Source organism: Eleutherodactylus coqui, chromosome 13, assembly GCF_035609145.1.
Source record: "Eleutherodactylus coqui strain aEleCoq1 chromosome 13, aEleCoq1.hap1, whole genome shotgun sequence".
In the NCBI taxonomy this organism is placed as follows: domain Eukaryota; kingdom Metazoa; phylum Chordata; class Amphibia; order Anura; family Eleutherodactylidae; genus Eleutherodactylus; species Eleutherodactylus coqui.
The window spans coordinates 33839946-33863313 of record NC_089849.1 but is presented as its reverse complement, the minus strand read 5'-3'; the positions used below and the strand labels follow the sequence as shown (position 1 = coordinate 33863313).

Genomic DNA, 23368 nt, shown 5'->3' with positions numbered 1-23368 from the left:
ATGGCAGCAGGTGCTCTGGACTGATGAGCCAAATATTTAGCTATAACAGTTTGTTCGCTGCAGGGCTGGAGAGCGGGACAATAATGAGTGTCTGCAGGCAGCAGTGAAGCATGGTGGAGAGCGGTACAATAATGAGTGTCTGCAGGCAGCAGTGAAGCATGGTGGAGAGCGGTACAAAAATGAGTGTCTGCAGGCAGCAGTGAAGCATGGTGGAGAGCGGTACAATAATGAGTGTCTGCAGGCAGCAGTGAAGCATGGTGGAGAGCGGTACAATAATGAGTGTCTGCAGGCAGCAGTGAAGCATGATGGGAGTGGTACAATAATGAGTGTCTGCAGGCAGCAGTGAAGCATGGTGGAGAGCGGTACAATAATGAGTGTCTGCAGGCAGCAGTGAAGCATGGTGGAGAGCGGTACAATAATGAGTGTCTGCAGGCAGCAGTGAAGCATGATGGAGAGCGGTACAATAATGAGTGTCTGCAGGCAGCAGTGAAGCATGGTGGAGAGCGGTACAATAATGAGTGTCTGCAGGCAGCAGTGAAGCATGGTGGAGAGCGGTACAATAATGAGTGTCTGCAGGCAGCAGTGAAGCATGATGGGAGTGGTACAATAATGAGTGTCTGCAGGCAGCAGTGAAGCATGGTGGAGAGCGGTACAATAATGAGTGTCTGCAGGCAGCAGTGAAGCATGGTGGAGAGCGGTACAATAATGAGTGTCTGCAGGCAGCAGTGAAGCATGATGGAGAGCGGTACAATAATGAGTGTCTGCAGGCAGCAGTGAAGCATGGTGGAGAGCGGTACAATAATGAGTGTCTGCAGGCAGCAGTGAAGCATGGTGGAGAGCGGTACAATAATGAGTGTCTGCAGGCAGCAGTGAAGCATGGTGGAGAGCAGTACAATAATGAGTGTCTGCAGGCAGCAGTGAAGCATGGTGGAGAGCGGTACAATAATGAGTGTCTGCAGGCAGCAGTGAAGCATGGTGGAGAGCGGTACAATAATGAGTGTCTGCAGGCAGCAGTGAAGCATGATGGAGAGCGGTACAATAATGAGTGTCTGCAGGCAGCAGTGAAGCATGATGGAGAGTGGTACAATAATGAGTGTCTGCAGGCAGCAGTGAAGCATGATGGAGAGCGGTACAATAATGAGTGTCTGCAGGCAGCAGTGAAGCATGGTGGAGAGCGGTACAATAATGAGTGTCTGCAGGCAGCAGTGAAGCATGATGGAGAGCGGTACAATAATGAGTGTCTGCAGGCAGCAGTGAAGCATGATGGAGAGTGGTACAATAATGAGTGTCTGCAGGCAGCAGTGAAGCATGATGGAGAGCGGTACAATAATGAGTGTCTGCAGGCAGCAGTGAAGCATGATGGAGAGTGGTACAATAATGAGTGTCTGCAGGCAGCAGTGAAGCATGGGGGAGAAAGTTCCTTGCAAGTTTGGGGTTGCATTTCAGCAAATTGAATTTTGGTCAAATACAGGCAGATACTTATTCATCATGCAGTACCACCAGGGAGGCGTCTCATTGGCTCCAAATATTTTCTCCATCGGGACAACGACCCCAAACATCCAGCCAATGTCCCCAAGAACTATCTTCAGAGTTAAGAAGAACAAGGAGTCCTGGAAGTGATGACATGTCATCCACAGAGTCCTGATCTCATTATTATCATCATTAGGTCTGTCTGGGATTACATGAAGAGACAGAAGGATTTGAGCGAGCCTACATCCACAGAAGATCTCTGGTTAGTTCTCCAAGATGTCTGGAACAATCTCCCTGCCATGTTCCTTCAAAAACTGTGTGCAAGTGTACCTGGAAGAATTGATGCTGTTTTGAAGGTGAAGTGTAGTGACACCAAATATTGATGTGATTTCGATTTCTCTTTTGTTCATTCACTTTGCATTTTGTTAATTGACAAAACTATTAACCCTTTGCAGCATGAGGGTCTTCTATCATAGGTGACCAACAGCAATCAAAACAAAATGCATGATCACTAAGGGTCCGTCTACTCGGAGCCCCAGGGATCATGAGAACAATGCACCCCGCTAGTGAATGGAGTGGCAATCCGCATTCATGACCATTGCCCCATTCACTGTCGAAGGAGACACTGAGTGATGTGCTCAGCTACATCTGTCAGTTCCACCACTTCATTCACTATGAGGACTTGAGGTCATTAGTGATTATGGTCCCTGGGGGTCCCAGCAATCATACATGACCTAGGTGAGAAGTGATTTCGGTAGGATAACCCCTTTAAGACTATGAATTAGCTGCAACATAACAGACTGAAATTGACCTTCTGTCTCACCTAAGGCTCAGACTGCTGCTGTTTCCCCCATGCTTTATACTACAACATTGCTCTTTCCAATCCTGCTGTAGTGAACATTCAAAGTTAGCTTTTTGACACGCAATAACATTTAGCTGACTTTTTACCTTACCATTCCACCATGAGAGGGAACTTTTCCTGACTGGTCCGATTTGGGTCGATCTCAAGCGGGTAGTAGGTGTTAAAGAGATCTTTTAACTAGAGGGAGAATAAGGAATATGAAAATACTGTACAAATCTAAGTAGCATGGATGAAGATCTGCACTTAAAGGGGTTGTCCCTACTTGACAGCCCCTGGTCTACACCAATGTCCGAGGGGGTTTGAGTGCTAGATGTTAAAAAAGTTGCACAGCTACAAAAGTTGTAAGACATTTAAAAAGATTAAAAAAAAACAAAAAAACATGGCCGCTACCTAATTGCCGCTCAGCCCCTGAATGTGGCGGGGATGTAATACTTGATAATCTCATACTGATGTGAGACTTCGATGTGCAACAACCGAATGCAGATTCAGGCTACACAGGGGAAGGGATTCCACGTAACACCCATCCTAAACGCACAGGTGATGCTATGACCCACCTTCTTCCTGCAGTCCTCGCTGATGATCTTGCTGTTGTCGATAATATCTATATAGGGAGAGATGCTATGAGATATCTGGCAGGTTGTACTACAGAACGTTACACAAGGCTAGTACCCCGTTTCCCTGAAAATAAGACATAGCATGATTTTCCAGAGTTTTTGAGGATGCAAAATGATTTTTCAGGCTTTTTGAGGATGCTTAAAATATAAGCCCTACTCCAAAATTAAGCCCTGCTAACAGTTAATTCAAAAAGTCAATGCAAATAGTGCCCAGGCAGCTATACATGTAAAAAAAGTTAATCCTTTTTGAACAAAAATCAATATAAGACACTGTCTTATTTTCAGGGAAACACAGTAGGGGGAGACAGGTGAATACTCACTATAGCAGGTAGGACTCCTCTGGCCATTATACCGGAAGCGGCTTAGGGTCATGTCAAAATCAGAGATCACCTGTAAAGTGGAATATGACAGAAGTGAAACAGGTAGAAAAAGAGGCTAAATGCTTTGAAAATAGCGCCACCTAGTGTATAAAAAAGAAGAAAAAATAGCTGTGCCATTATACAATGCCAAAGTGGACAGATTCCTAATAATGACCTAAATAACTGAAGTTGTGTTTTTTCTTATGTGCCCCTCCATGCTGCACATACACTGAATGACCCCTTTATGAGACCCCCATCTAGTAGAGCGTTGGACCAGGTGATGAATATCGGCCCCTGCGGACAGGAAGCTTCTTGTAATTGCTGCATATTAGATGAAAGTGCTGACATGTTCTACCAGCTGACAGGAAGGGGTCATCGATTCATGCTGCCTGTGCCAAATTCTGAATTCTCATCAGCACGGTTCAACAGAAATCTGGATCCATCTGACCAGGGGATGTATTTCATTGATACAATTTGTGTGCTCTTTTGCCACCAGTCTCCTCTTTCTGCTTCTCTTAGACAGAACGGCGATGTTATAGCCCATCCATGCCAATGAATGACAAGTTGGACATGTTAGTTGGAGCACCAGTGTCGTATTCAGCTGCAGTTTGCTGAACTGTGCACTGCCTGTTCATCAGAATGATTCCTGACATCCCCTTGTGACCCCTTTCATTAATCACTTGTATAAGCCCACAGGATCCCCTTCGCTGGATGTTTTTGTTTTTTCCTGATCACACCATTTTCTTTATACTCTCTGCACTGCTGCAGGAGTAATCCCCGCGCAATTGGCCGTGAAATCCCAGCCTTGGCTTGTCTAGCACCGATGACCGGGCCTCGCTGGAAGTCACTGCATTTTCCCATCTAGTATGGATTCACATGAGACTGATCCATGGAAAACTTGTCCCGTGATTTTAGGCCGCACTCCGGGGTCACGGGGAGAATTTCCATACAGGGAAGCACCAATCGTAGGTGGGGGCTCTAATAAAGTGGTCACGTTCTGTACCATCCTGGATGGAAGTAACTTACCTGTAACTTCTTGTCCCCCCCGTTCTGTAAGGCCAGGATCAGCTCTCGGACTCTGTCGGGGTCCCTCATGCGGACGGAGTCCTTACTCAGCTCAGGGATCTATGGATGGAACCAGTACATTAACCACTAACAGCAGAAGACCACCGCAGTCCGTACACCCTACTAGTACGTATAGAGGGGTCTACAATGTAGAGACACACTAGAGGAAAGATGCCCGCTCTGGTTGCCACCACGTGGCCGGAGGAATCTGTAGCCACTTGCAGCTTCCCCTAATGAGACCGGCTTCATGAGATAGCCCCCTTTATGTGTAGTGGTCGTCCCACAGGTACAATTCAGTGAGTGCTGCGCCCCCATCAGCGCCAGTGTGTAGAGTCCGGTCCAAATACCCGCTAGCCGAGATGCCAGTATATAGAGAGGGGCACAATACGCCCACATTTCTGGTCTCATGGTGGTCCTCCGCTCCTGTAGGCTGCACTAGATGGGGTTGTGAAGAGGCGATCCCAAACAAGGGTCTTCCATAGATGTCATATGACCTACGAACAGACGGCAATTTGAGAACAATGGCGGAGCTGCAGTAGCGGGTTACGCGTTTTCAAAAGTGTTGTGTGCGTTCTTGTAATTGTGGGGTCCCAGGTTAGACCCCGACTGGTCATCATGTATAAAAACCCAGAAACCCCAGTAATCGTCGAATGATGAAGAGTTCTGTGACTTCTGAACGCACTTTTCTTCAAGATCTCCGCTTCTTGTCAGTGAATGGAAACATTCTTGTTCATATCTTGCCCAGGAAAGCTGGATAGTCCCTTTAGCTCCATTAGGAGGCGGTCAGCAGACATGGCAGCTCTTATACAGCGTGGCCACGGAAACGTAACCGGCACCACACTCTTCTGAGAGAACAGGTCTGTTGCCCATAGCAACCAATCACATCGCAGCTCTCATTTTACCTCAGCAGTAGAAGACATTAAAGCTGCGCTGTGATTGGTTGCTATGGGCAACAGACGGCTCTCAGAAGAGGAATTTCTGGGGCGTCTTTTCTGATAAACCGTAATATATACTAATCCGGCATCTATCTGGTGCAGCGTACGCACACCGCCGCCGAGGGGAGGCAAGTAGAACGTGACTGGAATCGCTGAAAAGTCGCATCCCGCCGCGTGAAGACGTGTAGCTGAAAATACAACATAATGCTAATAATGATATCGCACGCTCAGCGGCCGTATCGGTCACACTCGCCGTATTATCGCGCGGCTGCCATATTGTCTGACGCACCGAGCGCTCTCAGCCTATTGGATGTTTTATGTGGTAAAAGTCAGAAAGGTTCGTATACGAGAATACAGTTTGGCGCAGACAGGGATATGTTCATGCGATGTAAGTGCAGCGTCCGTCCTGCCGGGGAAGATGGCGGGCCGATCAATGGGGAAATAACTGTATATTATAGACTGCGTATAAAATATACACCGACTGTAGAGTATAGATTATATACCGACCGGGCATTATACACCCAGTATACACAGACCAGGCATTATACACCGACGGTACCGTATACATTATATACTGACGGGCCATTATACACCCAGTATACACAGACCAGGCGTTATACACAGATGGCACCGTATACATTATATACTGACGGGCCATTATACACGGACCAGACATTATACACCGACGGTACCGTATACATTATATACTGACGGGCCATTATACACCCAGTATACACAGACCAGGCATTATACACCGACGGTACCGTATACATTATATACTGACGGGCCATTATACACCCAGTATACACAGACCAGGCATTATACACCGACGGTACCGTATACATTATATACTGACGGGCCATTATACACCCAGTATACACAGACCAGGCATTATACACCGACGGTACCGTATACATTATATACTGACGGGCCATTATACACCCAGTATACACAGACCAGGCGTTATACACAGATGGCACCGTATACATTATATACTGACGGGCCATTATACACCCAGTATACACGGACCAGACATTATACACAGACTGTACAGTCTACAAAGAGTATATATTATATACCGACCGGGCATTATACACCCAGTATACACAGACCAGGCATTATACACCGACGGTACCGTATACATTATATACTGACGGGCCATTATACACCCAGTATACACAGACCAGGCGTTATACACAGATGGCACCGTATACATTATATACTGACGGGCCATTATACACGGACCAGACATTATACACCGACGGTACCGTATACATTATATACTGACGGGCCATTATACACCCAGTATACACAGACCAGGCATTATACACCGACGGTACCGTATACATTATATACTGACGGGCCATTATACACCCAGTATACACAGACCAGGCGTTATACACAGATGGCACCGTATACATTATATACTGACGGGCCATTATACACCCAGTATACACGGACCAGACATTATACACAGACTGTACAGTCTACAAAGAGTATATATTATATACCGACCGGGCATTATACACCCAGTATACACAGACCAGGCATTATACACCGACGGTACCGTATACATTATATACTGACGGGCCATTATACACCCAGTATACACAGACCAGGCGTTATACACAGATGGCACCGTATACATTATATACTGACGGGCCATTATACACGGACCAGACATTATACACCGACGGTACCGTATACATTATATACTGACGGGCCATTATACACCCAGTATACACAGACCAGGCATTATACACCGACGGTACCGTATACATTATATACTGACGGGCCATTATACACCCAGTATACACAGACCAGGCGTTATACACAGATGGCACCGTATACATTATATACTGACGGGCCATTATACACCCAGTATACACGGACCAGACATTATACACAGACTGTACAGTCTACAAAGAGTATATATTATATACCGACCGGGCATTATACACCCAGTATACACAGACCAGGCATTATACACCGACGGTACCGTATACATTATATACTGACGGGCCATTATACACCCAGTATACACAGACCAGGCGTTATACACAGATGGCACCGTATACATTATATACTGACGGGCCATTATACACGGACCAGACATTATACACCGACGGTACCGTATACATTATATACTGACGGGCCATTATACACCCAGTATACACAGACCAGGCATTATACACAGATGGTACCGTATACACTATATACTGACGGGCCATTATACACCGACTGTACAGTCTACAAAGAGTATACATTATAGTGACTGTACAGTATATACAGTGACTATAGTATAGAATACGTACAGTGACTGTACATTATACACCGAGTATACAGTAAAGGTACACTATACTCCGACTGTACAGTATACACAATATACACTGAGTATATACCGACTGTACAACACACTGTGTGTGCACTATACACCAACTGTATAGTATATACTGAGGATACAACATACAGTAAAGGTACACTATACTGACTGTACAATATAGAGTATACAGTATATACCGACTGTACATTATATAGTGACTGCACACATAAGTATTACATAACCCTCACCAGCATGTTCCTCCTCCGCTTGTACACAGCACAGACACCGGCAGTCAGCACTGATCGGACGCGCCTGCGCACTCCCGCTCGCTGTATCACTGCAGAGTATAGAAATCTATGAGGATGCGGCGAGTACAGTATAGAGACACTATCAGACAGCACAAGCGCCCTCTGGTGGCAGATGCACCCCCACCTATACGAGGCGGCTGATTCCACACACGTGCCTCATACGTATATCCCACGCACGGTGGCAGGAGACTGAACACCACTTCCGGATCACATGCACTACTTCCGGTGATGCGATTTGTTGTCGCTGGATGGGGCTGTCAGCCATTTTGTTGGTTACAGACCTGTAATTACCAATGCTATGTTGGCATTCTAGAGTAAAGGAACTTTTGTATGCATTTTTTTTTACCTGCGTCCCCTCCCCGACATAAGGCTAGAACAAGAAAAAGTATCAAAGCCTAGATCCTACTTCAGACAGTCTATTCTTCAGCATTAAAAAAGTTACTGCTGTGCCGAAGCGCCGCTGCAGCGCCACATCACATGTTCTGTAGCGTCACCGTGTCTCTGTTCTTATTGACGACCTATAAACAGGTAACCTTGGCTTCTGCGGCGGAGGCCTTGGCCTGTTTATGAGGCGTCACTCGCCGCCTGACATTGGCTGCTGCGGCTACATGGGTGACTAACCGCAGCAGTCAATGTATAGAGACTGACCATGGAGGTAGCAAGGGCACAGCGTGGCAGCGGAGAGCTGCCAAGTACGAAATTATTGTTTGCCATGGCTCCCCCCCACAGACACCAATGTTAAATATTTTGGAAAACAGCTTCAAGAAAATGGGCGCTATTTGTTTCGGATCTGCGGCAAATGTCCGTCCGTGGGCAGGAGCCCTGAGTTTTTTGGGCATTTTTTTCTATAGAGAAAGCCGTCTGCACACGGCCAATTCGGATTCCGCATCCGGGGTCGGTGACCCCAGCGTGCCTGTCCACCGTCTTCATATCTGTGCTGCGGATGTGACGGCCGCTGCACATGCACAGTACAGATTTTTTGCCGCACCGTCACTAGGCAACGCTTGCGTAGAGGAAATCGTGTTTTGCCATAGTATGCTACGGGCGGCATGTGCTGCGGAATTCGGAAGCGGACGCCCCTGTTCCGGAATCTGCAATGCAAATCTGCCCGTGTGCAGGCGGACAAAGTCTATGAGAAAACAGCAGGAAATACGCTCTACGCAGACCAAGCTGCAATGTTGAGAAAACACCACGGACACCAAAAAACGCAGGAAAACGGAGAAAAGCAGCCACTAAGGCCAGGCTCACACAACCGTGTGTCTACCACGTATAATGCGGGCTCTGTACGCCCCTGTGATATGCAGTAACTCGCAGGCAAAAAAAATTACGGTGCTTACGCAGTTCCGCTCACATTAGGGTGTCGGCATTGCATAATACGCGAACGCAAAAAAGATCGCATGCCCTATTTTGCCACGTATATACGCGAGATAGAGCCCATTGTTCTCTATGTGCGCGTATATGTGTGCATCCATACCTAATTAAATTGCATATGGGCGACATGTGAAATTGCACCAAAGAATTCAATGGGGGTTGCGCAAATTTGCATGCAAAACGCTAGGGGGATGCGTGATACGCTCGTAATCCCACTGGAAAAAGAACACTTCTGGGACTCAGACTAATTAGCCATTTAAATCGATGCATCTTTTTGGCGCATCCAAATGAACATGCTTTGCGCCCGCAAAAAGTACGTTAAAATACACAGATGTATAAAAAAGCAGTTTGTTCTGCCACAACACTACGCTTATGAGCGCATAAATACGCATACGCTCGTGTGAATGGGGCCTCAAAAATGCCAGAAAGACGGCGACACCAGCCTGAGGGATCACTCACAGGAGTGTATGCAATTTCAGTCCATGACAAACGCAACTTTTTCATTGCGTGCGTGTTTTTTGCATCCATGTTGCATCCGTTATTCATGAACGCAAAAAAAAAAAAGCAAGATGGCACAATTGATGTCAGTTTTGTCACAACCCACAAAAAAACGGGGTGCGCAAAGTGAAAAAAAAACCGCAGTAAACACAGATGCAAATGCGCCTTTGCTTTTTTCTTTATGCTCCCATAAACTTTAATGGGCGATTTTGGCCTGTGAATACGGACCAGAACAGAACATGTTACAATTTTTTTTTTTTTTTTTTACATGCAACATCGGTCTATGTAAAAAAACAAACACTTGAATATATGGATTTAGTCCAATAGGTCCATGTGCTTTCCATATTGGGTTAGTAAAAATACGAACAGAAAATACGCCCGTGTGAGTGTTTCGTCAGCGTGGTTTCATACAGTGTTTTTGGAAAGAACGCCACAATTTTACATCTGCTGTTGCCAGATGCTAGCCATAGGGCAATATGTGAGGCACTACGGACACTGGGCCTCATTTATCAAGACAGTCTTTGTTGCCCATCGCAACCAAGTTAAATCCTTCGTTGCTCCTTGCTTATTTTGCTTCAGTGATGACATGCTGTACAGCCACATGACCACTGCAGCCAATCATTGGTCTTGTGCCCTATGTACAGGCATCACCAACCCTTTAATACATTGCTCCCATAATGCGCCACAGCAAATTTTTCACACTCCTAATAACGCCGTTTTCATACAGCAGTATACCGCTATATAGTGCCATGCAATCCCTGGATCAATAGGCCACACACTGGCCTAAAAGTGCGAGTGCCATACTGCATTTATTTAATGCACAGAGACCTCATTTATCAAAATTATCTTAATCCCAACACACAACAACCAATCAGACCTCAGCTTTACACTGATATGCATCCCATTAGGCCCTGCTTCCAAGATGGGTGGATGTCCCTGCTGCCATGAGAACACATCCTGCGAATACATTCCGGGGTGCTGATGGGGGTGACGTTGCCTCTGTCAAACACCCTAGATGCTGCGATCGCTGTTGACCGTGGCATCTAAGGGCTTAAACAGCATAAGAAGACTGGTAGGAAAGGGAGATGGTGTGGGAAAGAATGGTGTTGCCATCAGCTGGACTACACAGCTCTGGTGAATAGCAGTTTGTCATTATTGTTCGGTGCTTATATATGTCCTCATAGAGTACAGCATCTTGCCAATGGCCCTTGCTGTCTTTGTCCTTCATAATAGTGATACGTTGGCCTCCACCAGCATCATGCTATGAATGTCCAAGTTATTTTTCTCACACTTTTGAGGGAAATTTATTAAGACTGGCATTCCCTACAAAAGTACTAGTATAATGTACGATGGCACATAATGTGATTAATGTATGAGGAGGCTCATGTCTGTTCACATATAAGTTCCTCCAGGTGCCAACACAGAAATGTACGTCATCTAGAGGCTGGCATAGATTTCTGGTATAATTTACAACAGTTTCTGCCTTAAACTATACCTAAATCTGCCAGTCCAGGGCGGCCACACCCCTCAAGACAAGCCCCATCCACTTTCATGCCTTTCCCACTTTTCACAAAAGTGACGAGGTCAGCGCAGAAATAAGAAAAGGTGCAAAATTTTTGTGCAAGTGACTTGCACAAAAAATTTGTGACTTTACTACACCAGAATTCTATCCTAAAGTAGTTTGTAAATGTTCCCTGTTATAGGAAAAATCAAAGGCTTTACTCTAGACTTCACTGTACTGCTCTAAATTAATCATTGTGAAATGCATGCATGCAGGGTCACTGAGTCTGACACCATGTTGGTCAACCATCAGTACGCTTCTGGTTTATTATCATCACAGTACAAATATACCCCAAATTACGCAGTAACAGGAATACACGCCCCCTGGAATCATAAAAACTCATGATTGGCTTAGTTTGTAATGACTGACATATGTTAACGCCTTAAGGTGTATGTTACTACTAAACACATGATTTCTTATAACCAAAAGTAGAATAGACATCAATATCCCTGCCTGGCCCAAGAAATCCAAAGGAGGTGGTCCCAGGGCTCTCAGACAGCTTTTCTCTTGAGAAAGGTGCGTGGGAGTATATAAAAACTTTTTTCTGTTGAGGAACACTTAAATGGGTTGTGCAGAGTTATAAAGTGATCTATCCACAGGATCATGGATAATTTATGATTGTCAGGGGCCAACTGCTGGGACCCACACCCATCGTGAGAACGGAAGACCCAAAAGGCAGATGCATGAATAATCTTAGTGATGTTCCTCTTAAAAAGTTCAAACCTTGTACATGTTCTTCACCGAGTTTTCCAGAATAGAAAATAAGACACAGCGCTTACTTGTATAGTATTTCCAGATGGGAGAAGATATACCCCATTAGTAGTGCTGAGCGAACAATAACAGCTGAACCCGGCTTCCAGTCGAACTTTTCTAAAAGTTCAGATTTGCACGAACTTGAACCTCGGGCTATTCGGCTTGGCTGAACCTGCTAAAATTCTTCTTTTAAGGGCTTATTCAGACTAACGAGAATCTCGTGCAAGTTTTGTGCATTGCGAAAACACACAAAACTCGCATGAATATGAACTCTATTCTTTTGCATGGACTTATTCACATGAACGATTTCTTTTCCCTTGAAGCAATGCTAAAAATTGTGGCATGTTCCATCGTTCGTCATTACCGCCTTGCCCACTGTTTTCAATGGGACCTTAAAAGACATTGCATGGCAGTTGCATGTCGTGCTATATGCATGCGAGTGCGATGCAATGTTTCCCATTGAATGGGAAACACCTGCGATCATATGACGCCCTGACACACGCACTTGAGAATTAAAGTTTCACAGAAGTGATGCGAGGCGTTTTTGAATTAAAAACACACATTGGAAAGCGCGATATTGCGCTGACCTTTGTGAATGTAGCCCAAAAAAGGGCTTCATTAACATTATCTAAAAACAGCTCAGAAGTACTTGGATACACTCCTAGATGACCTAAGAGTCGTACAGGGCTTTATGGCTTTTAGACAGTGTTGTACACCCATTTTAGGGGTATTGAAGAAGTTCCAATCCAGTTTCAACTAAATTTGGACCGAACCAAACTTTTTGCCCAAATTTGGCAAACTGACTGCACTTTTTGAAAGTTCGTTCATCACTGCCCATTAGACACAGGTAGAATGGAGCTCACCTTGTTTTGTTGTGTAACGACACAACAGCTACACCAAATGGCTATTTCATTAAAAACACTCATCTAGCAGGTTGGACCTGCTTTGGCCTTTAGGAACCCAACAATTTGTCATGGTATCCATCCAAAGATATCAGAGGACTTTGTTGTGTCAAGAAAACATTCCCCACACCATTATTCCACCTTTACCAGCCTGAACTGTTGACACCTGACAGGAAGGGTTCATCAATTCATGCTGCTTGACCCAAATTCTGACCTCCTATCAGCATGGTGCAACTGAAATCTGACTGCGCCATTCCAAGACTAATCTTTTTCTACCATTCTTTGCCTGATTTACTTGTGTATATTGCAACCCAACATCACTTCAGCTTGAGGTTCCTCTACGTTCTCCTATAAAAAGTTATCATGCACCTTAGAATTCATTTTTCCTCAGTGATCACAAGGCATCCGGGCCCTGACTCAGCAAAGCAGCCCTAAACCGTGATGCTCCCTCCACCAGGCTTCAAAGTTGGGATGAGGTTTTGGTGTTGGTGTGCAGTTTTCTTTTATATCCAAACAGCCATGTGCAATTGAGCTATAAAGTTCCAGATTTGTCTCCTCTGTTTATAGAGCATTTCCCAGAAGCACTTTGGAACACAGTGGTGGTCTTGGGCGAACCTGAGAGATGCCACAATGGGAATTGCTTTGTGGTGTCCTCCCATGAACACCATTCTTGGTGCACACTCAGGCTGTGTTACCACACAGCGAAAACCATGTGCAGCTGCAGCCCCACTACAACCCTGTTGCCATACCGCAAAAGACATTTGTTGCCGACACCCCCCTCCACACACACACACACACACACACACACACACACACACACACACACACACACCTTTCCCACATTGCAGCAACCAATGGCTGCATAATCTTGTCAATACATTCAGCAGGATTGTATGGCTACTGCAAGCCTCTGCTGGGTGGAGTATCAGCTACAAATGTTTTTTGCTGTGTGAGAAGGTGGCTTAACCAGGAAGAAGAATAGACGTGTCAGTAACCAGGCTCGGTGTGTCTTTATTTAATGGGCAAAGCACCTGTGAAACCCACACTTCTTAACCCACAATCTCATCCTCTTAACATAAACACTTTTTGCTAAATAGCTCTAAAAGTCATTAATACAGAAGTTCACTTACTTTCTCTCCCTCCTCTGTGGATATTTAATCAGTGGGGCATATTCATTATTGCTTTTATGCCAGACTTCTGGTGAACAAAACTTGCACTTTTACAGTGGGGCCTCAACACTTTTTTTTCTATTTAAGTGGGTAGGGCCTAGCATTGGGGGGCATGTCCACAATTCAATTCCTCGACAACGTCTTTCAAAGGGGTTGTTAACTGACAGATTATTGCTAGTATGGGGACAAATGATTGTTACTATGATCATTTATCCCCATACAGATAGTATACATCAACAGCACCTCCCTGATTTTTAGCGGAAGACATACTGCTGATGATGGAGCATCTTATACTCACAAAGATGAGCCAATCAGCTGAGGAATGCTTTGCCTATGATCAGGCAAGCAGACATTCAGAAGAATGTTCATGCCCAATTATTTGCCCATGTGAAAGAGCCTTTACTTTAACTTGCAACTGCAGACCTTAAAGGGATTGAAGTTGGCCCTGGTGTGTACCTGAAGTTTGACAAAAGTGGCTACACATGTGTGCTACCGCACCATTAACTTCCACAGGAAGTGCAGAACATAAGTGGGTTCAAGCACTCAGCAATATCTGGTGATCTTATTCATTTCACTGGGACCCAGTGGCTGCCCAACGCTGGAACTTGGCTATCTTTTGCGGTCCCATTGAATTCAATGGCTCTGCGACGTGCATGAACGACCACAACTGTCAAAGTTTTGGGATTTGCCATGTATGATTTCTTGGAAACAGTGGTGGTCAGACCCCACTGTTCGGCAAGTTATCCCATATCTTGTTATCCCCTCTGCATAGGGGATAACTTACCGAGATGGCAAGATGTGCTACTACTACTGCACATCATCTCTTCCTCAGGATGTGATTCTCACCACCGAGCTGGGTATTGTTCTAGTCATTTTGTCAACAGGCTCCGTTCTTGGTCATTGGGCTCCTCCATTTTCATCTTTTGTCTTTTTTTGTATTTTTCTAACTTGGGTCTTTTTTGGGGGGGCACTTAAGTGCGATCCCTTGAATTCTGGATACTGGATCAGATTAGCCATGTAATGTTTGGCATGAGACCCTTTCCACCAAGTCTTCAATTGTGAGTCGTATTTTTGATGAGCAAAAAGTTCAGAGGGGTCAAGATGAGTCTTGACTGACACATTGGCTGTTCTTTCTTCCCATTGATAAAGGAAGAGCCTACGCTGCACCTTCTTGTGACCCCACATTCCAGCCACATCCAGTGCTGTGTATCCTTTCTTATTGGCGGCTTGTGTCTGTGCTCCGTTAGCTAACAGTTCATCTACACAGTTGTAGTTGCCCATAGCTGCTGCGACATGAAGAGGAGTATTTCCAAGATGGGTCTTAAATTGCACATCACATCCTAAAGAATAGAAAAAGATACAATGTAGTCAAAGAGATCACTAGAAACTAGATCAGAGGTGCACTGAGACGATTTCTACAGGAAGTAGACGGCTCTGTTCCCACTGCAATGGCCTGACTTGGTATTGCAGGTCAAGTTCACATTCACTTTGATAGGAACTTGGCCTGCAATACCAAGTCTGACCACTGCAGTAAGAAAAGGAGCTGTCTGCTTCCTGCAGAAATCAGCTCTGTGCACAAACGTGCTAGACCAGCAAACAGCAGGGGTTCTGGGTGACGGAGCCTGCCAATCTACTATTGATTACCTGTCCTGAAGATAGGCCGTCAATAGTTTACTACTAGACATCTCGTTTAATATTTAGTGGGCCTCTTTTGGCCCCAATGATGTTGTGTACTGTCAGTGGGATAATTTCTAATAATGTCTGATACACTTAAGCCGATACTTCCCTCCATTCATTCTTCAAATGTGGGGTGAGTTCTCCCGAAGAAGATGCATCATCAGCTTATCTACAGTGGTGCAAAGAGTATGGTCATTGAACAGTTGAGCAATGAAAGAACATTCTATGGAGCGATGAATCACGGAACTGCATTTTCAAATCAGATGGACATACCTAGGTATGGAGGACGCCCGGGGAACACCTTTTACCTGAGTGTGTTGTACAACAGATAAGTACGTTGGAGGTTCTGTTATGGTCTGGGGATGTTCTACGTGGCATAGTCTCAGTCCGTTGATTGTAGTGATAAGAACAAGGATCATGGAGGTGTACTTTGACATTCCAGACAATATTTTGCTGACGGCAATGTGACAATACTCTGGGAATGGTCGGCCATACTTCCAACAAGACAACGTGCCTCGTCACAAATCCAATGGTAGTTTACGTTGGTTTGAGGACATGGATGTTCCACGATTCGACTGGTTGCACAGATTCCGACCTGAAATCTACTGAACATCTTTGGGAAGAATTGGAACGTCAGGTCAGGAAATATGAACAGTGTCCATCTTCTTTAGGCCTCTTTCACACGGGCGACAAAGCCGCACGACTTTTTCACGTTGCGACAGATTGCATGTATGTGAAGCCCATGCTTTCCTATGGGTTCCTTCACATTTGCGATGCTTTGCAGCAGCAATATCGCACGAACCACGATTTTCTCGGGGCGATATTGTGTTGCCCGTATGAAACAGGCCTTAAGAGAACTCACCAAATGACCAAATGTTTGTAGGATGAATGAAGGGAAATACTAGCTGAAGTGTATCAGATGTTAGTAGAAAGTATGCCACAGAAAGTATCTGATGTCATTAAGGCCAAATATGGAAATAAAAACAACTTTTCATTCCTGCTCAGGTGTCCAATTATTTTTGGTAGTATATATTCTATAGAGAAGTGCAATCCTTTACAGCCTCTTCAAACTGCTGATCAATGGAAAGTCTCGAGCAGTGGGCCCCCAGCAATCTGATATTTATGACCTATCCCAAGGAAAACCCCTTTAAAGAAGTTTTCCAATAAGGACCTTGTATTATCTATTGCCCCTGTTTTGCCACAGCAATCATATTGTAATATATGTACATATATATATACACACACACACACACACTTTCTCAAAATTACACAGGAAAGACTGAGATCGGTACTTGAAGCGACGCTCCCTGATACACGGGCAGGATTCTGGCAAGGACGCGACACCCACGACCATATTGCAAACCTGTGATGGCCCATGGAAAAAGCTCTAGAATACCAAAAGAATATCTACATGTGCTTCATTGACTACATCAAGGCCTTTGACTGCGTCGACCATGACAAACTATGGCAGGCCCTACAAGAGCTAGACGTATCGGCACAGCTAGTCAAGCTGATAAAATCACTTTATACCATTCAAGAAGCCACTGTGAGAACACAGTATGGGGACAGATTGGTTTGGGATCGGCAAAGGCGTCCAACAGGGCTGTAGCCTCTCACCCTTCTTGTTTAACCTATATGCGGAAGTGATCATGTATGAAATGGACCTAGACGAATTGGAAACTGGGGTGAGAATAGGTGGCAGAAACATCAACAATCTCCGTTATGCGGATGACACAACTCTGCCTGCAGAAACAGAAGCCGGTCTGAAGCAGCTGAAATATAAGATTAGAACTGAAAGTGAAAAAATGGGCCTCTAACTGAATTTAAAGAAGACTAAAATTATGACAACTCCAAAAAATGGCCAAATTCAAATGACAATGAGGACATAGAATGCGTGCGTGACTTCATCTTCCTTGGCTCAAAAAGTGACCAGGCTGGAGAATCTATGCCAGAGATAAAATGTAGGATAGCCTTGGGGCGAAGCGCGATGCTAAACACGGACAAAATCTGGAAAAGTAGGGATATCGGTATAGCAACTAAACGCAGGATAGTGCAAACCACCGTTTTCCCCAAAGCCATGTATGGATGTGAAAGCTGGACTGCGAAAAAAGCCGATAGGAGGACTGATGTGTTGGAGCTGTGGTGCTGGTGGTGAAAGTTGCTACATATGCCCTGGACAGTAAGAGAAACAAACAGAGAAGTCCTGAATCGTATAAGACCTGATATGTCACTGAAGGGTAAGATGGCCGAGCTCAGACTCACAGATTTTGGCCATGTAATACGAGCAGAGCTGCTAGAGACATCTATAATGCCTGGATAAATCAGCAGCCGAAAAACACAATGGCTGATACTGTCAGAGCCGATACTGGCATGGATATCACACAACTGAAAGAAGCACTGCAAAACATAGAGGGAGCTCGCCTTTAGTGTCACCAAGGGTCGCGAACGGCTAAAAAACATTTTCTAAAGTCTACCGTTCCCTCCTCCTGGTCACATGACGCAGCCTCTCTCCAAAACTGTGAGTTCCAGTGATGTGCTGTTTCTTTGAGATACCTTAGCTTCTGTGCCAGGCTTGGGATGGCGCGTCATCACTGACGTCGGTGTCAGAGGAGGGCCGGATGTCTCCGGCTTGGTTTATAAACTTTCTATTCATGTGCAGTCTTTGCTGCCTACTAGGCATAGGGGGAGCTAGGAATGAAGTACAGGAGAATAAATTGGTTTGAATTAGATCTCTCTAAAACATGGAGAAACTTGATAAAAAGTATTTGGTCAGGTTAAATACAGAATTTATCCTACTGGGTGCAATTGATGAAAAAAAATTAAATTGGCGTCGAAAAAAAAAAAAAAAAAAAAAAAAATCAACATTTAATAGGAGGACTGACCCCCATTCAGGATTGCTATCTTTTAAAAGGCTATCCCGATCTTATAAAGTCACGGCATATTGATAGGATATCTCATCACTTTATGATCAGTGGGGTTCCGACCTCCGGATCCACCACTTAAACTGAGAACGAAGGCTCCACAGTGTGAACGGTACTGCAAGCCGAGTCCCATAGAATAGGAATGAACTTGCAATACCATTTGAGCCCACCGAACAATATAGGGAGCTGTGCTACTACCATGGCATCATGGCTCCTGCAAACAGCTGATCGGCAGGGGGTGCTAGTAGTTGGCCAACCACAGATCTCATATTGATGACTTATTCCGAGAACAAGGTTCCCGTATCCTGTCTCCTCCTCACTACGGGCTGACTCTACCCTCCACAGTAAGGAGAAAATTGAGTGGAGCAGTGATCGTGCATATGTGGTACCATTCAATTTCAACAGGACTGCTGGAGATAGCCGAGTACAAGTGCTTGGAAATTTCTGTCAGTCCCATTGAAATGAATGGAGTGGTGGCTCCTCATGCATGGTGGGTGGGAGAAGTGACCCCTGCATTGAGGAGGAGGACAAGGATCTCCTGTTCTCAGGATCAGTGGTGGTCTCAGTGGTGAGACCACCACCAATCATAAAGTTATCCCTATCTTAACCCCTTTAAGATGCTAAGCCAATCAACTGGCAAAACCATCCTGCTATCTGAATGAATCCCATGCAATTTATGGAGGACAACAAACTGCAAATCAATCATCTTACCGTTGCGTAAAAGGTATCGTATCACATGCAGGTGCCCGCGGTGGGCTGCGATGTACAGGGCTACGCCCGATCGAGCAGCCAACCACTCCTTCTTCCCTTTCGTGTTCAAACGGAAGGAATTCTCAGTGCTGAATGAAGAATCAGGAGTGCCCCCCACACTCTTCAGCTGGGGAAAAATTGAATGATGTTACTATGTTGTTGCAGAGGCAGCCATTGCTGAACTTAAAAGGGGTCCACTAATGGCTGATCATTAGGACAGATCATCAAGGTCTGATCAATAGAAAATCCCTTTAACCCTTTCATGCACTATAACATACACATACATCATGGGGAAAGGGGGTTGAGGTTTAATGCCATATATTTAAGGCACATGGATGATGGGGGCTCAGTAGGTGAGCACATGCCATTCACAGCGGTAGCCGGCTGCAACTGACAGCCGACCTCCCACTGCAACATTGAGGATCAGTGACAACCCCAATACCCACTGTCAATGTTGATTGCTGCATGTACGAGTTTCAGAGAAAGTGGGGGATCGCCCTCCCCCTCCCCTCCCTCTGTATGATCATCAGTCCTGTGCCATGTAATTGCAGAGGCATGATAGCTTGCCATAGCAACTGGACACCAGTCAATGGTGTCTGGGTCTGCCATTGCCAGTGATCACTTGATTAGAGATAATATACTGCAGTACAAAAGTACTGCAATGTATTATCTGAGTGAAGAGATTGCAGGTTCAAGTCTGCTACAGAGGCATAAACTAATATATAAAAAATAAAAATAAAAAAGTAAAAAAAAAAACAAAACAAAAAAAAAAAAGCAAGAACGCAAAAAGGAGTAAGAGGGTAAACTAATTTTAAAGTACTTTTCCCTCTGTTTAAAAAAAGGGAATAAAAAAAAAAATACACAAGTTTGGTATCACCATATCAATGACAACCTTCATGGCAAAGGCTACTAAAAGAAGAAAGCAAAATAAGGAGCTGAAATGTTTTTTTTTTATTTTGCCTAGGACAATAAAAGTTATCAAAATACGTCATACCAATATAAACAACAGCAAATATGTATTTTAATGCAGCAATGCAAAATAAAAATAAATTGATGCAAAAAAACAAACATATCAAGTCAATAAGGCTGCCTGTCCACGGGCTTTTTTGCATTGCGTTCTCCGCAGCGATAATCCGGCCACGGGAAATGCACGGAGCGCCCACCTGTCCACGAGCACAGAAACACAGCGATTCTCCGCTCACGGCCGGCATGCTGCGATTTGCTGCGATCTTCCGCGGTCAGCCTATATGTCAGATAGCCTCACCGCAGAGATCCGTCTTGCTGGCTCCTGCTCCCGGGCGGCGGCGGAGAACCGCTACGGGATATCGCAACGCCCGTGGACAGGCAGCCTTATACCGCAAATAAAAAATTGTCAAAATTGGTGTTTTTTCACCCTGCCCTCCAAACAAAATTAATAGAAGTTATACAGTTCATTATATGTGCCCGAAAATAGTACAAATAAAAACTACAGTTCGCCACGTAGAGAATAAGCCCTCATATGGCCGTGTCAACGGAAAAATAAAAAGTTATAGCTTTTGAGAGGTGGAAATGAAAATTCCCTAAAATTGTTGCGTCCTTAGGTCCAAAGCAGGCTGCATCATTAATAACCCTTCATAGCCGTTAGCTAGAAGTACCTTGGCTAAATCTCCAGTTGCTGCAAACTTTACCAGATCAGTCAAATCATCATACGGCCAGACGCTCATAGATAGCTTTCCTCCAGGAATAATTCCATTGAACTCAAATGTGGAAGTATTCGGCATGTCCCCTAGAAGAAAAAAGTTTGGTACGGTGTTAGCCTATAATACGCGCACACGCACCGCGGCTCATCGAAGCTGTTAAGACTTTAAATGCCGCAGTCAATTCTGACAGCAGCAATTTAAATCCCCTGAAGGATGTTCGGGGTTCCCTCCCCACAATGAGATCGCAGGTAGCCATGCGGGTGTCATGGCAGCCGGGGGCCTTCTAAAAGGCCCCAGGGCTGTCATGGCAGATCGCCTATCAAGCCATCCCCGATCGCAGTATAATGTATTGCTATGGCATTACATCAATCTGCAGGAGTGATCAAAGCATCGCAAGTTGTTGTCCCCTCAGGGGACTAAAAGAGAAGTTGAAATAAGATCAATAAAGTTTTACTAATTATAGAATAAAAAAAAAAAGTAGTAAAAGTCCGATTTATCAAACTAAAACATTATTTATTCCGCACGATGAAAGTCGTCCGAAGAAAAAAATAAAGAATGCCAGAGAGGCGCTTTTTTGGTCACTCTGTCTCCAAGAAAAAAAAAATGCAATAAAAAGCGATCAAAAAGTAGTTTCAAAAAATTCAATATCTTTGAAAAAATAAATAAAAATAGTACAGCAAAAAAAAAAAGATATAAGTTTGGTATTGTAGTAATCGATTGATATAATATATGGAACTACTGAAAGATACAACTCGTCCCGCAAAAAACAAGCCCCCATATAATGAGGTCACCGTAAAATAAAAAAGTTATACATTTTTGAAAGTTGAGAAATGAAAAAAGGAGAAAGTGTTGCGAGGGAAGGGGTTAAAAGTGCGGATTTCTGAAGTAGATCCATTGAAGTCAGAGTCTGGTGCAGATTTTGCTACATGAACATACGAGTGCGTCAAACGATTGTAAGAGGAATAAAGGTATGCACTCCACATGGCTGGTAGACCCCCCAGGTAAAAGTTTGGGGTGTGCCCAGCCCCATAACCTTGGTCCTTATCAAAACATGGGTATCAAACTCATATTCACCGAGGGCCACATCAGCCTTATGGATTGTTTCAAAGGGCTAATTGGAATTGTAAAATTGTATAAAAATAGTGACCCCAGTAGTCACAGGGTACCCCATAGGGGCTGAAGTAGTAATGGTGACCTCCATAATGCCCCAGTAGTAATAGTGTCCCCCCATAACGGCCCTAGTAGTCATAGGGTTACCCATAGTGTCCTCAATAGTCATTGGGTCACCCATAGTGGCCCCAATAGTCATTGGGTCACCCCATTCTTGCCCCAATGGTAATCATGCCTCCAGTAATAATGGTTGCTCCAGTAGTAGAGTCCCCCATAGTGGTTCTAGTAGTAATAGTGACCCCTATATTGGACCCAGCAGTTATATGTGACCCCTACAGAATCCCCAGTAGTAATATTGACATCCCCCTATTGGCCTCTGGCTGCGCAGCATCCCTAAAGGTATTCCACTCACCCACCCTGCAGCTCCGATTCTGGCAGCGACAGCCGCTGTGGAGTTTGTGACCACTGACCTCTCCCCTTGGTGGCAGCGCTGTGTACAGGGCAGTGCATGCAGATACCAGACTGGGTGAGTGGAATGCCTGTTAGGCTGCTGCATGGCCGACGGACCACATAAAGTGAGTTGGCGGCCTTATTTGGCCCGTGGGCCTTAAGTTTTACACATTTGTTTTAGAACATTGGTAGGTGCTCCAAATTAAAGGGCTTTATAAAAGGGATATTATGGAATTAGAAGAAACTGTCTGAATTTTTTTTTGTTGTCTGCCACAGCGCCAGTATTGTCTGTGGCTAAGCCTGGTATTACAGCTCATTTATATGCAAAGCAGGTCCACCCATCACTCACCATCATCCAGGTAGGCCAGTGTTTGCAGGTGTGTAGGGATCCCCGCCAGCAGCTCCAGCTTCTCTTTCAGCTCTCCCACCCTCATACGTGAGCTGCACCCGGACACCGAGAACTGCTCGCCGGTCTCCTGCAGACGCACCCTCACAGTGAAGAGCTCACCACGAGCGGTGCCGGTCGCGGGGTGCACGGACCTAACCTTCCCCTGGGAGGCCATCCAGAAGCGGCTCACAAAGTATCAGTAT

The 23368-nt window shown here is 45.0% G+C and overlaps 2 protein-coding genes across 3 annotated transcripts in view; both read right to left on the bottom strand.

The window, feature by feature from the left end:
- NT5C3B (5'-nucleotidase, cytosolic IIIB) overlaps positions 1 to 15015 on the bottom strand; it is a 25085-nt gene extending 10070 nt beyond the window's left edge. The window contains exons 1-5 of one of the 2 annotated variants that reach the window (XM_066588097.1): positions 14975 to 15015; positions 4332 to 4430; positions 3267 to 3336; positions 2887 to 2933; positions 2424 to 2509 (exon numbers count right to left, since the gene is read on the bottom strand). In XM_066588097.1, coding sequence (XP_066444194.1) covers positions 2424 to 2509; positions 2887 to 2933; positions 3267 to 3336; positions 4332 to 4400 — 272 coding nt within the window. In that variant the 5' untranslated portion in view covers positions 4401 to 4430; positions 14975 to 15015. Of the gene's footprint in view, positions 1 to 2423; positions 2510 to 2886; positions 2934 to 3266; positions 3337 to 4331; positions 4431 to 7876; positions 8089 to 14974 lie in introns of those variants that run through there. The other variant, XM_066588096.1, reaches the window with a different exon arrangement.
- Positions 14013 to 23368, bottom strand: ANKRD60 (ankyrin repeat domain 60). Its single transcript, XM_066588095.1, has 4 exons — positions 23127 to 23368; positions 21173 to 21303; positions 19500 to 19665; positions 14013 to 15530 (listed from the first exon to the last, which is right to left on the bottom strand). The coding sequence occupies exons 1-4, from the start codon at positions 23338 to 23340 to the stop codon at positions 15088 to 15090; spliced, it is 954 nt and encodes a 317-aa protein (XP_066444192.1). The 5' UTR covers positions 23341 to 23368; the 3' UTR covers positions 14013 to 15087.

Excerpts from the sequence above, each read along its gene's own strand:
- ANKRD60 (XM_066588095.1), bottom strand. The coding sequence starts at position 23,340 with ATGGCCTCCCAGGGGAAGGTTAGGTCCGTGCACCCCGCGACCGGCACC. Across the intron at positions 21,304-23,126 it reads ACTGGCCTACCTGGATGATG|GGGACATGCCGAATACTTCC; the intron begins GTGAGTGATGGG and ends TTTTTCTTCTAG. Across the intron at positions 19,666-21,172 it reads CAACTGGAGATTTAGCCAAG|CTGAAGAGTGTGGGGGGCAC; the intron begins GTACTTCTAGCT and ends ATTTTTCCCCAG.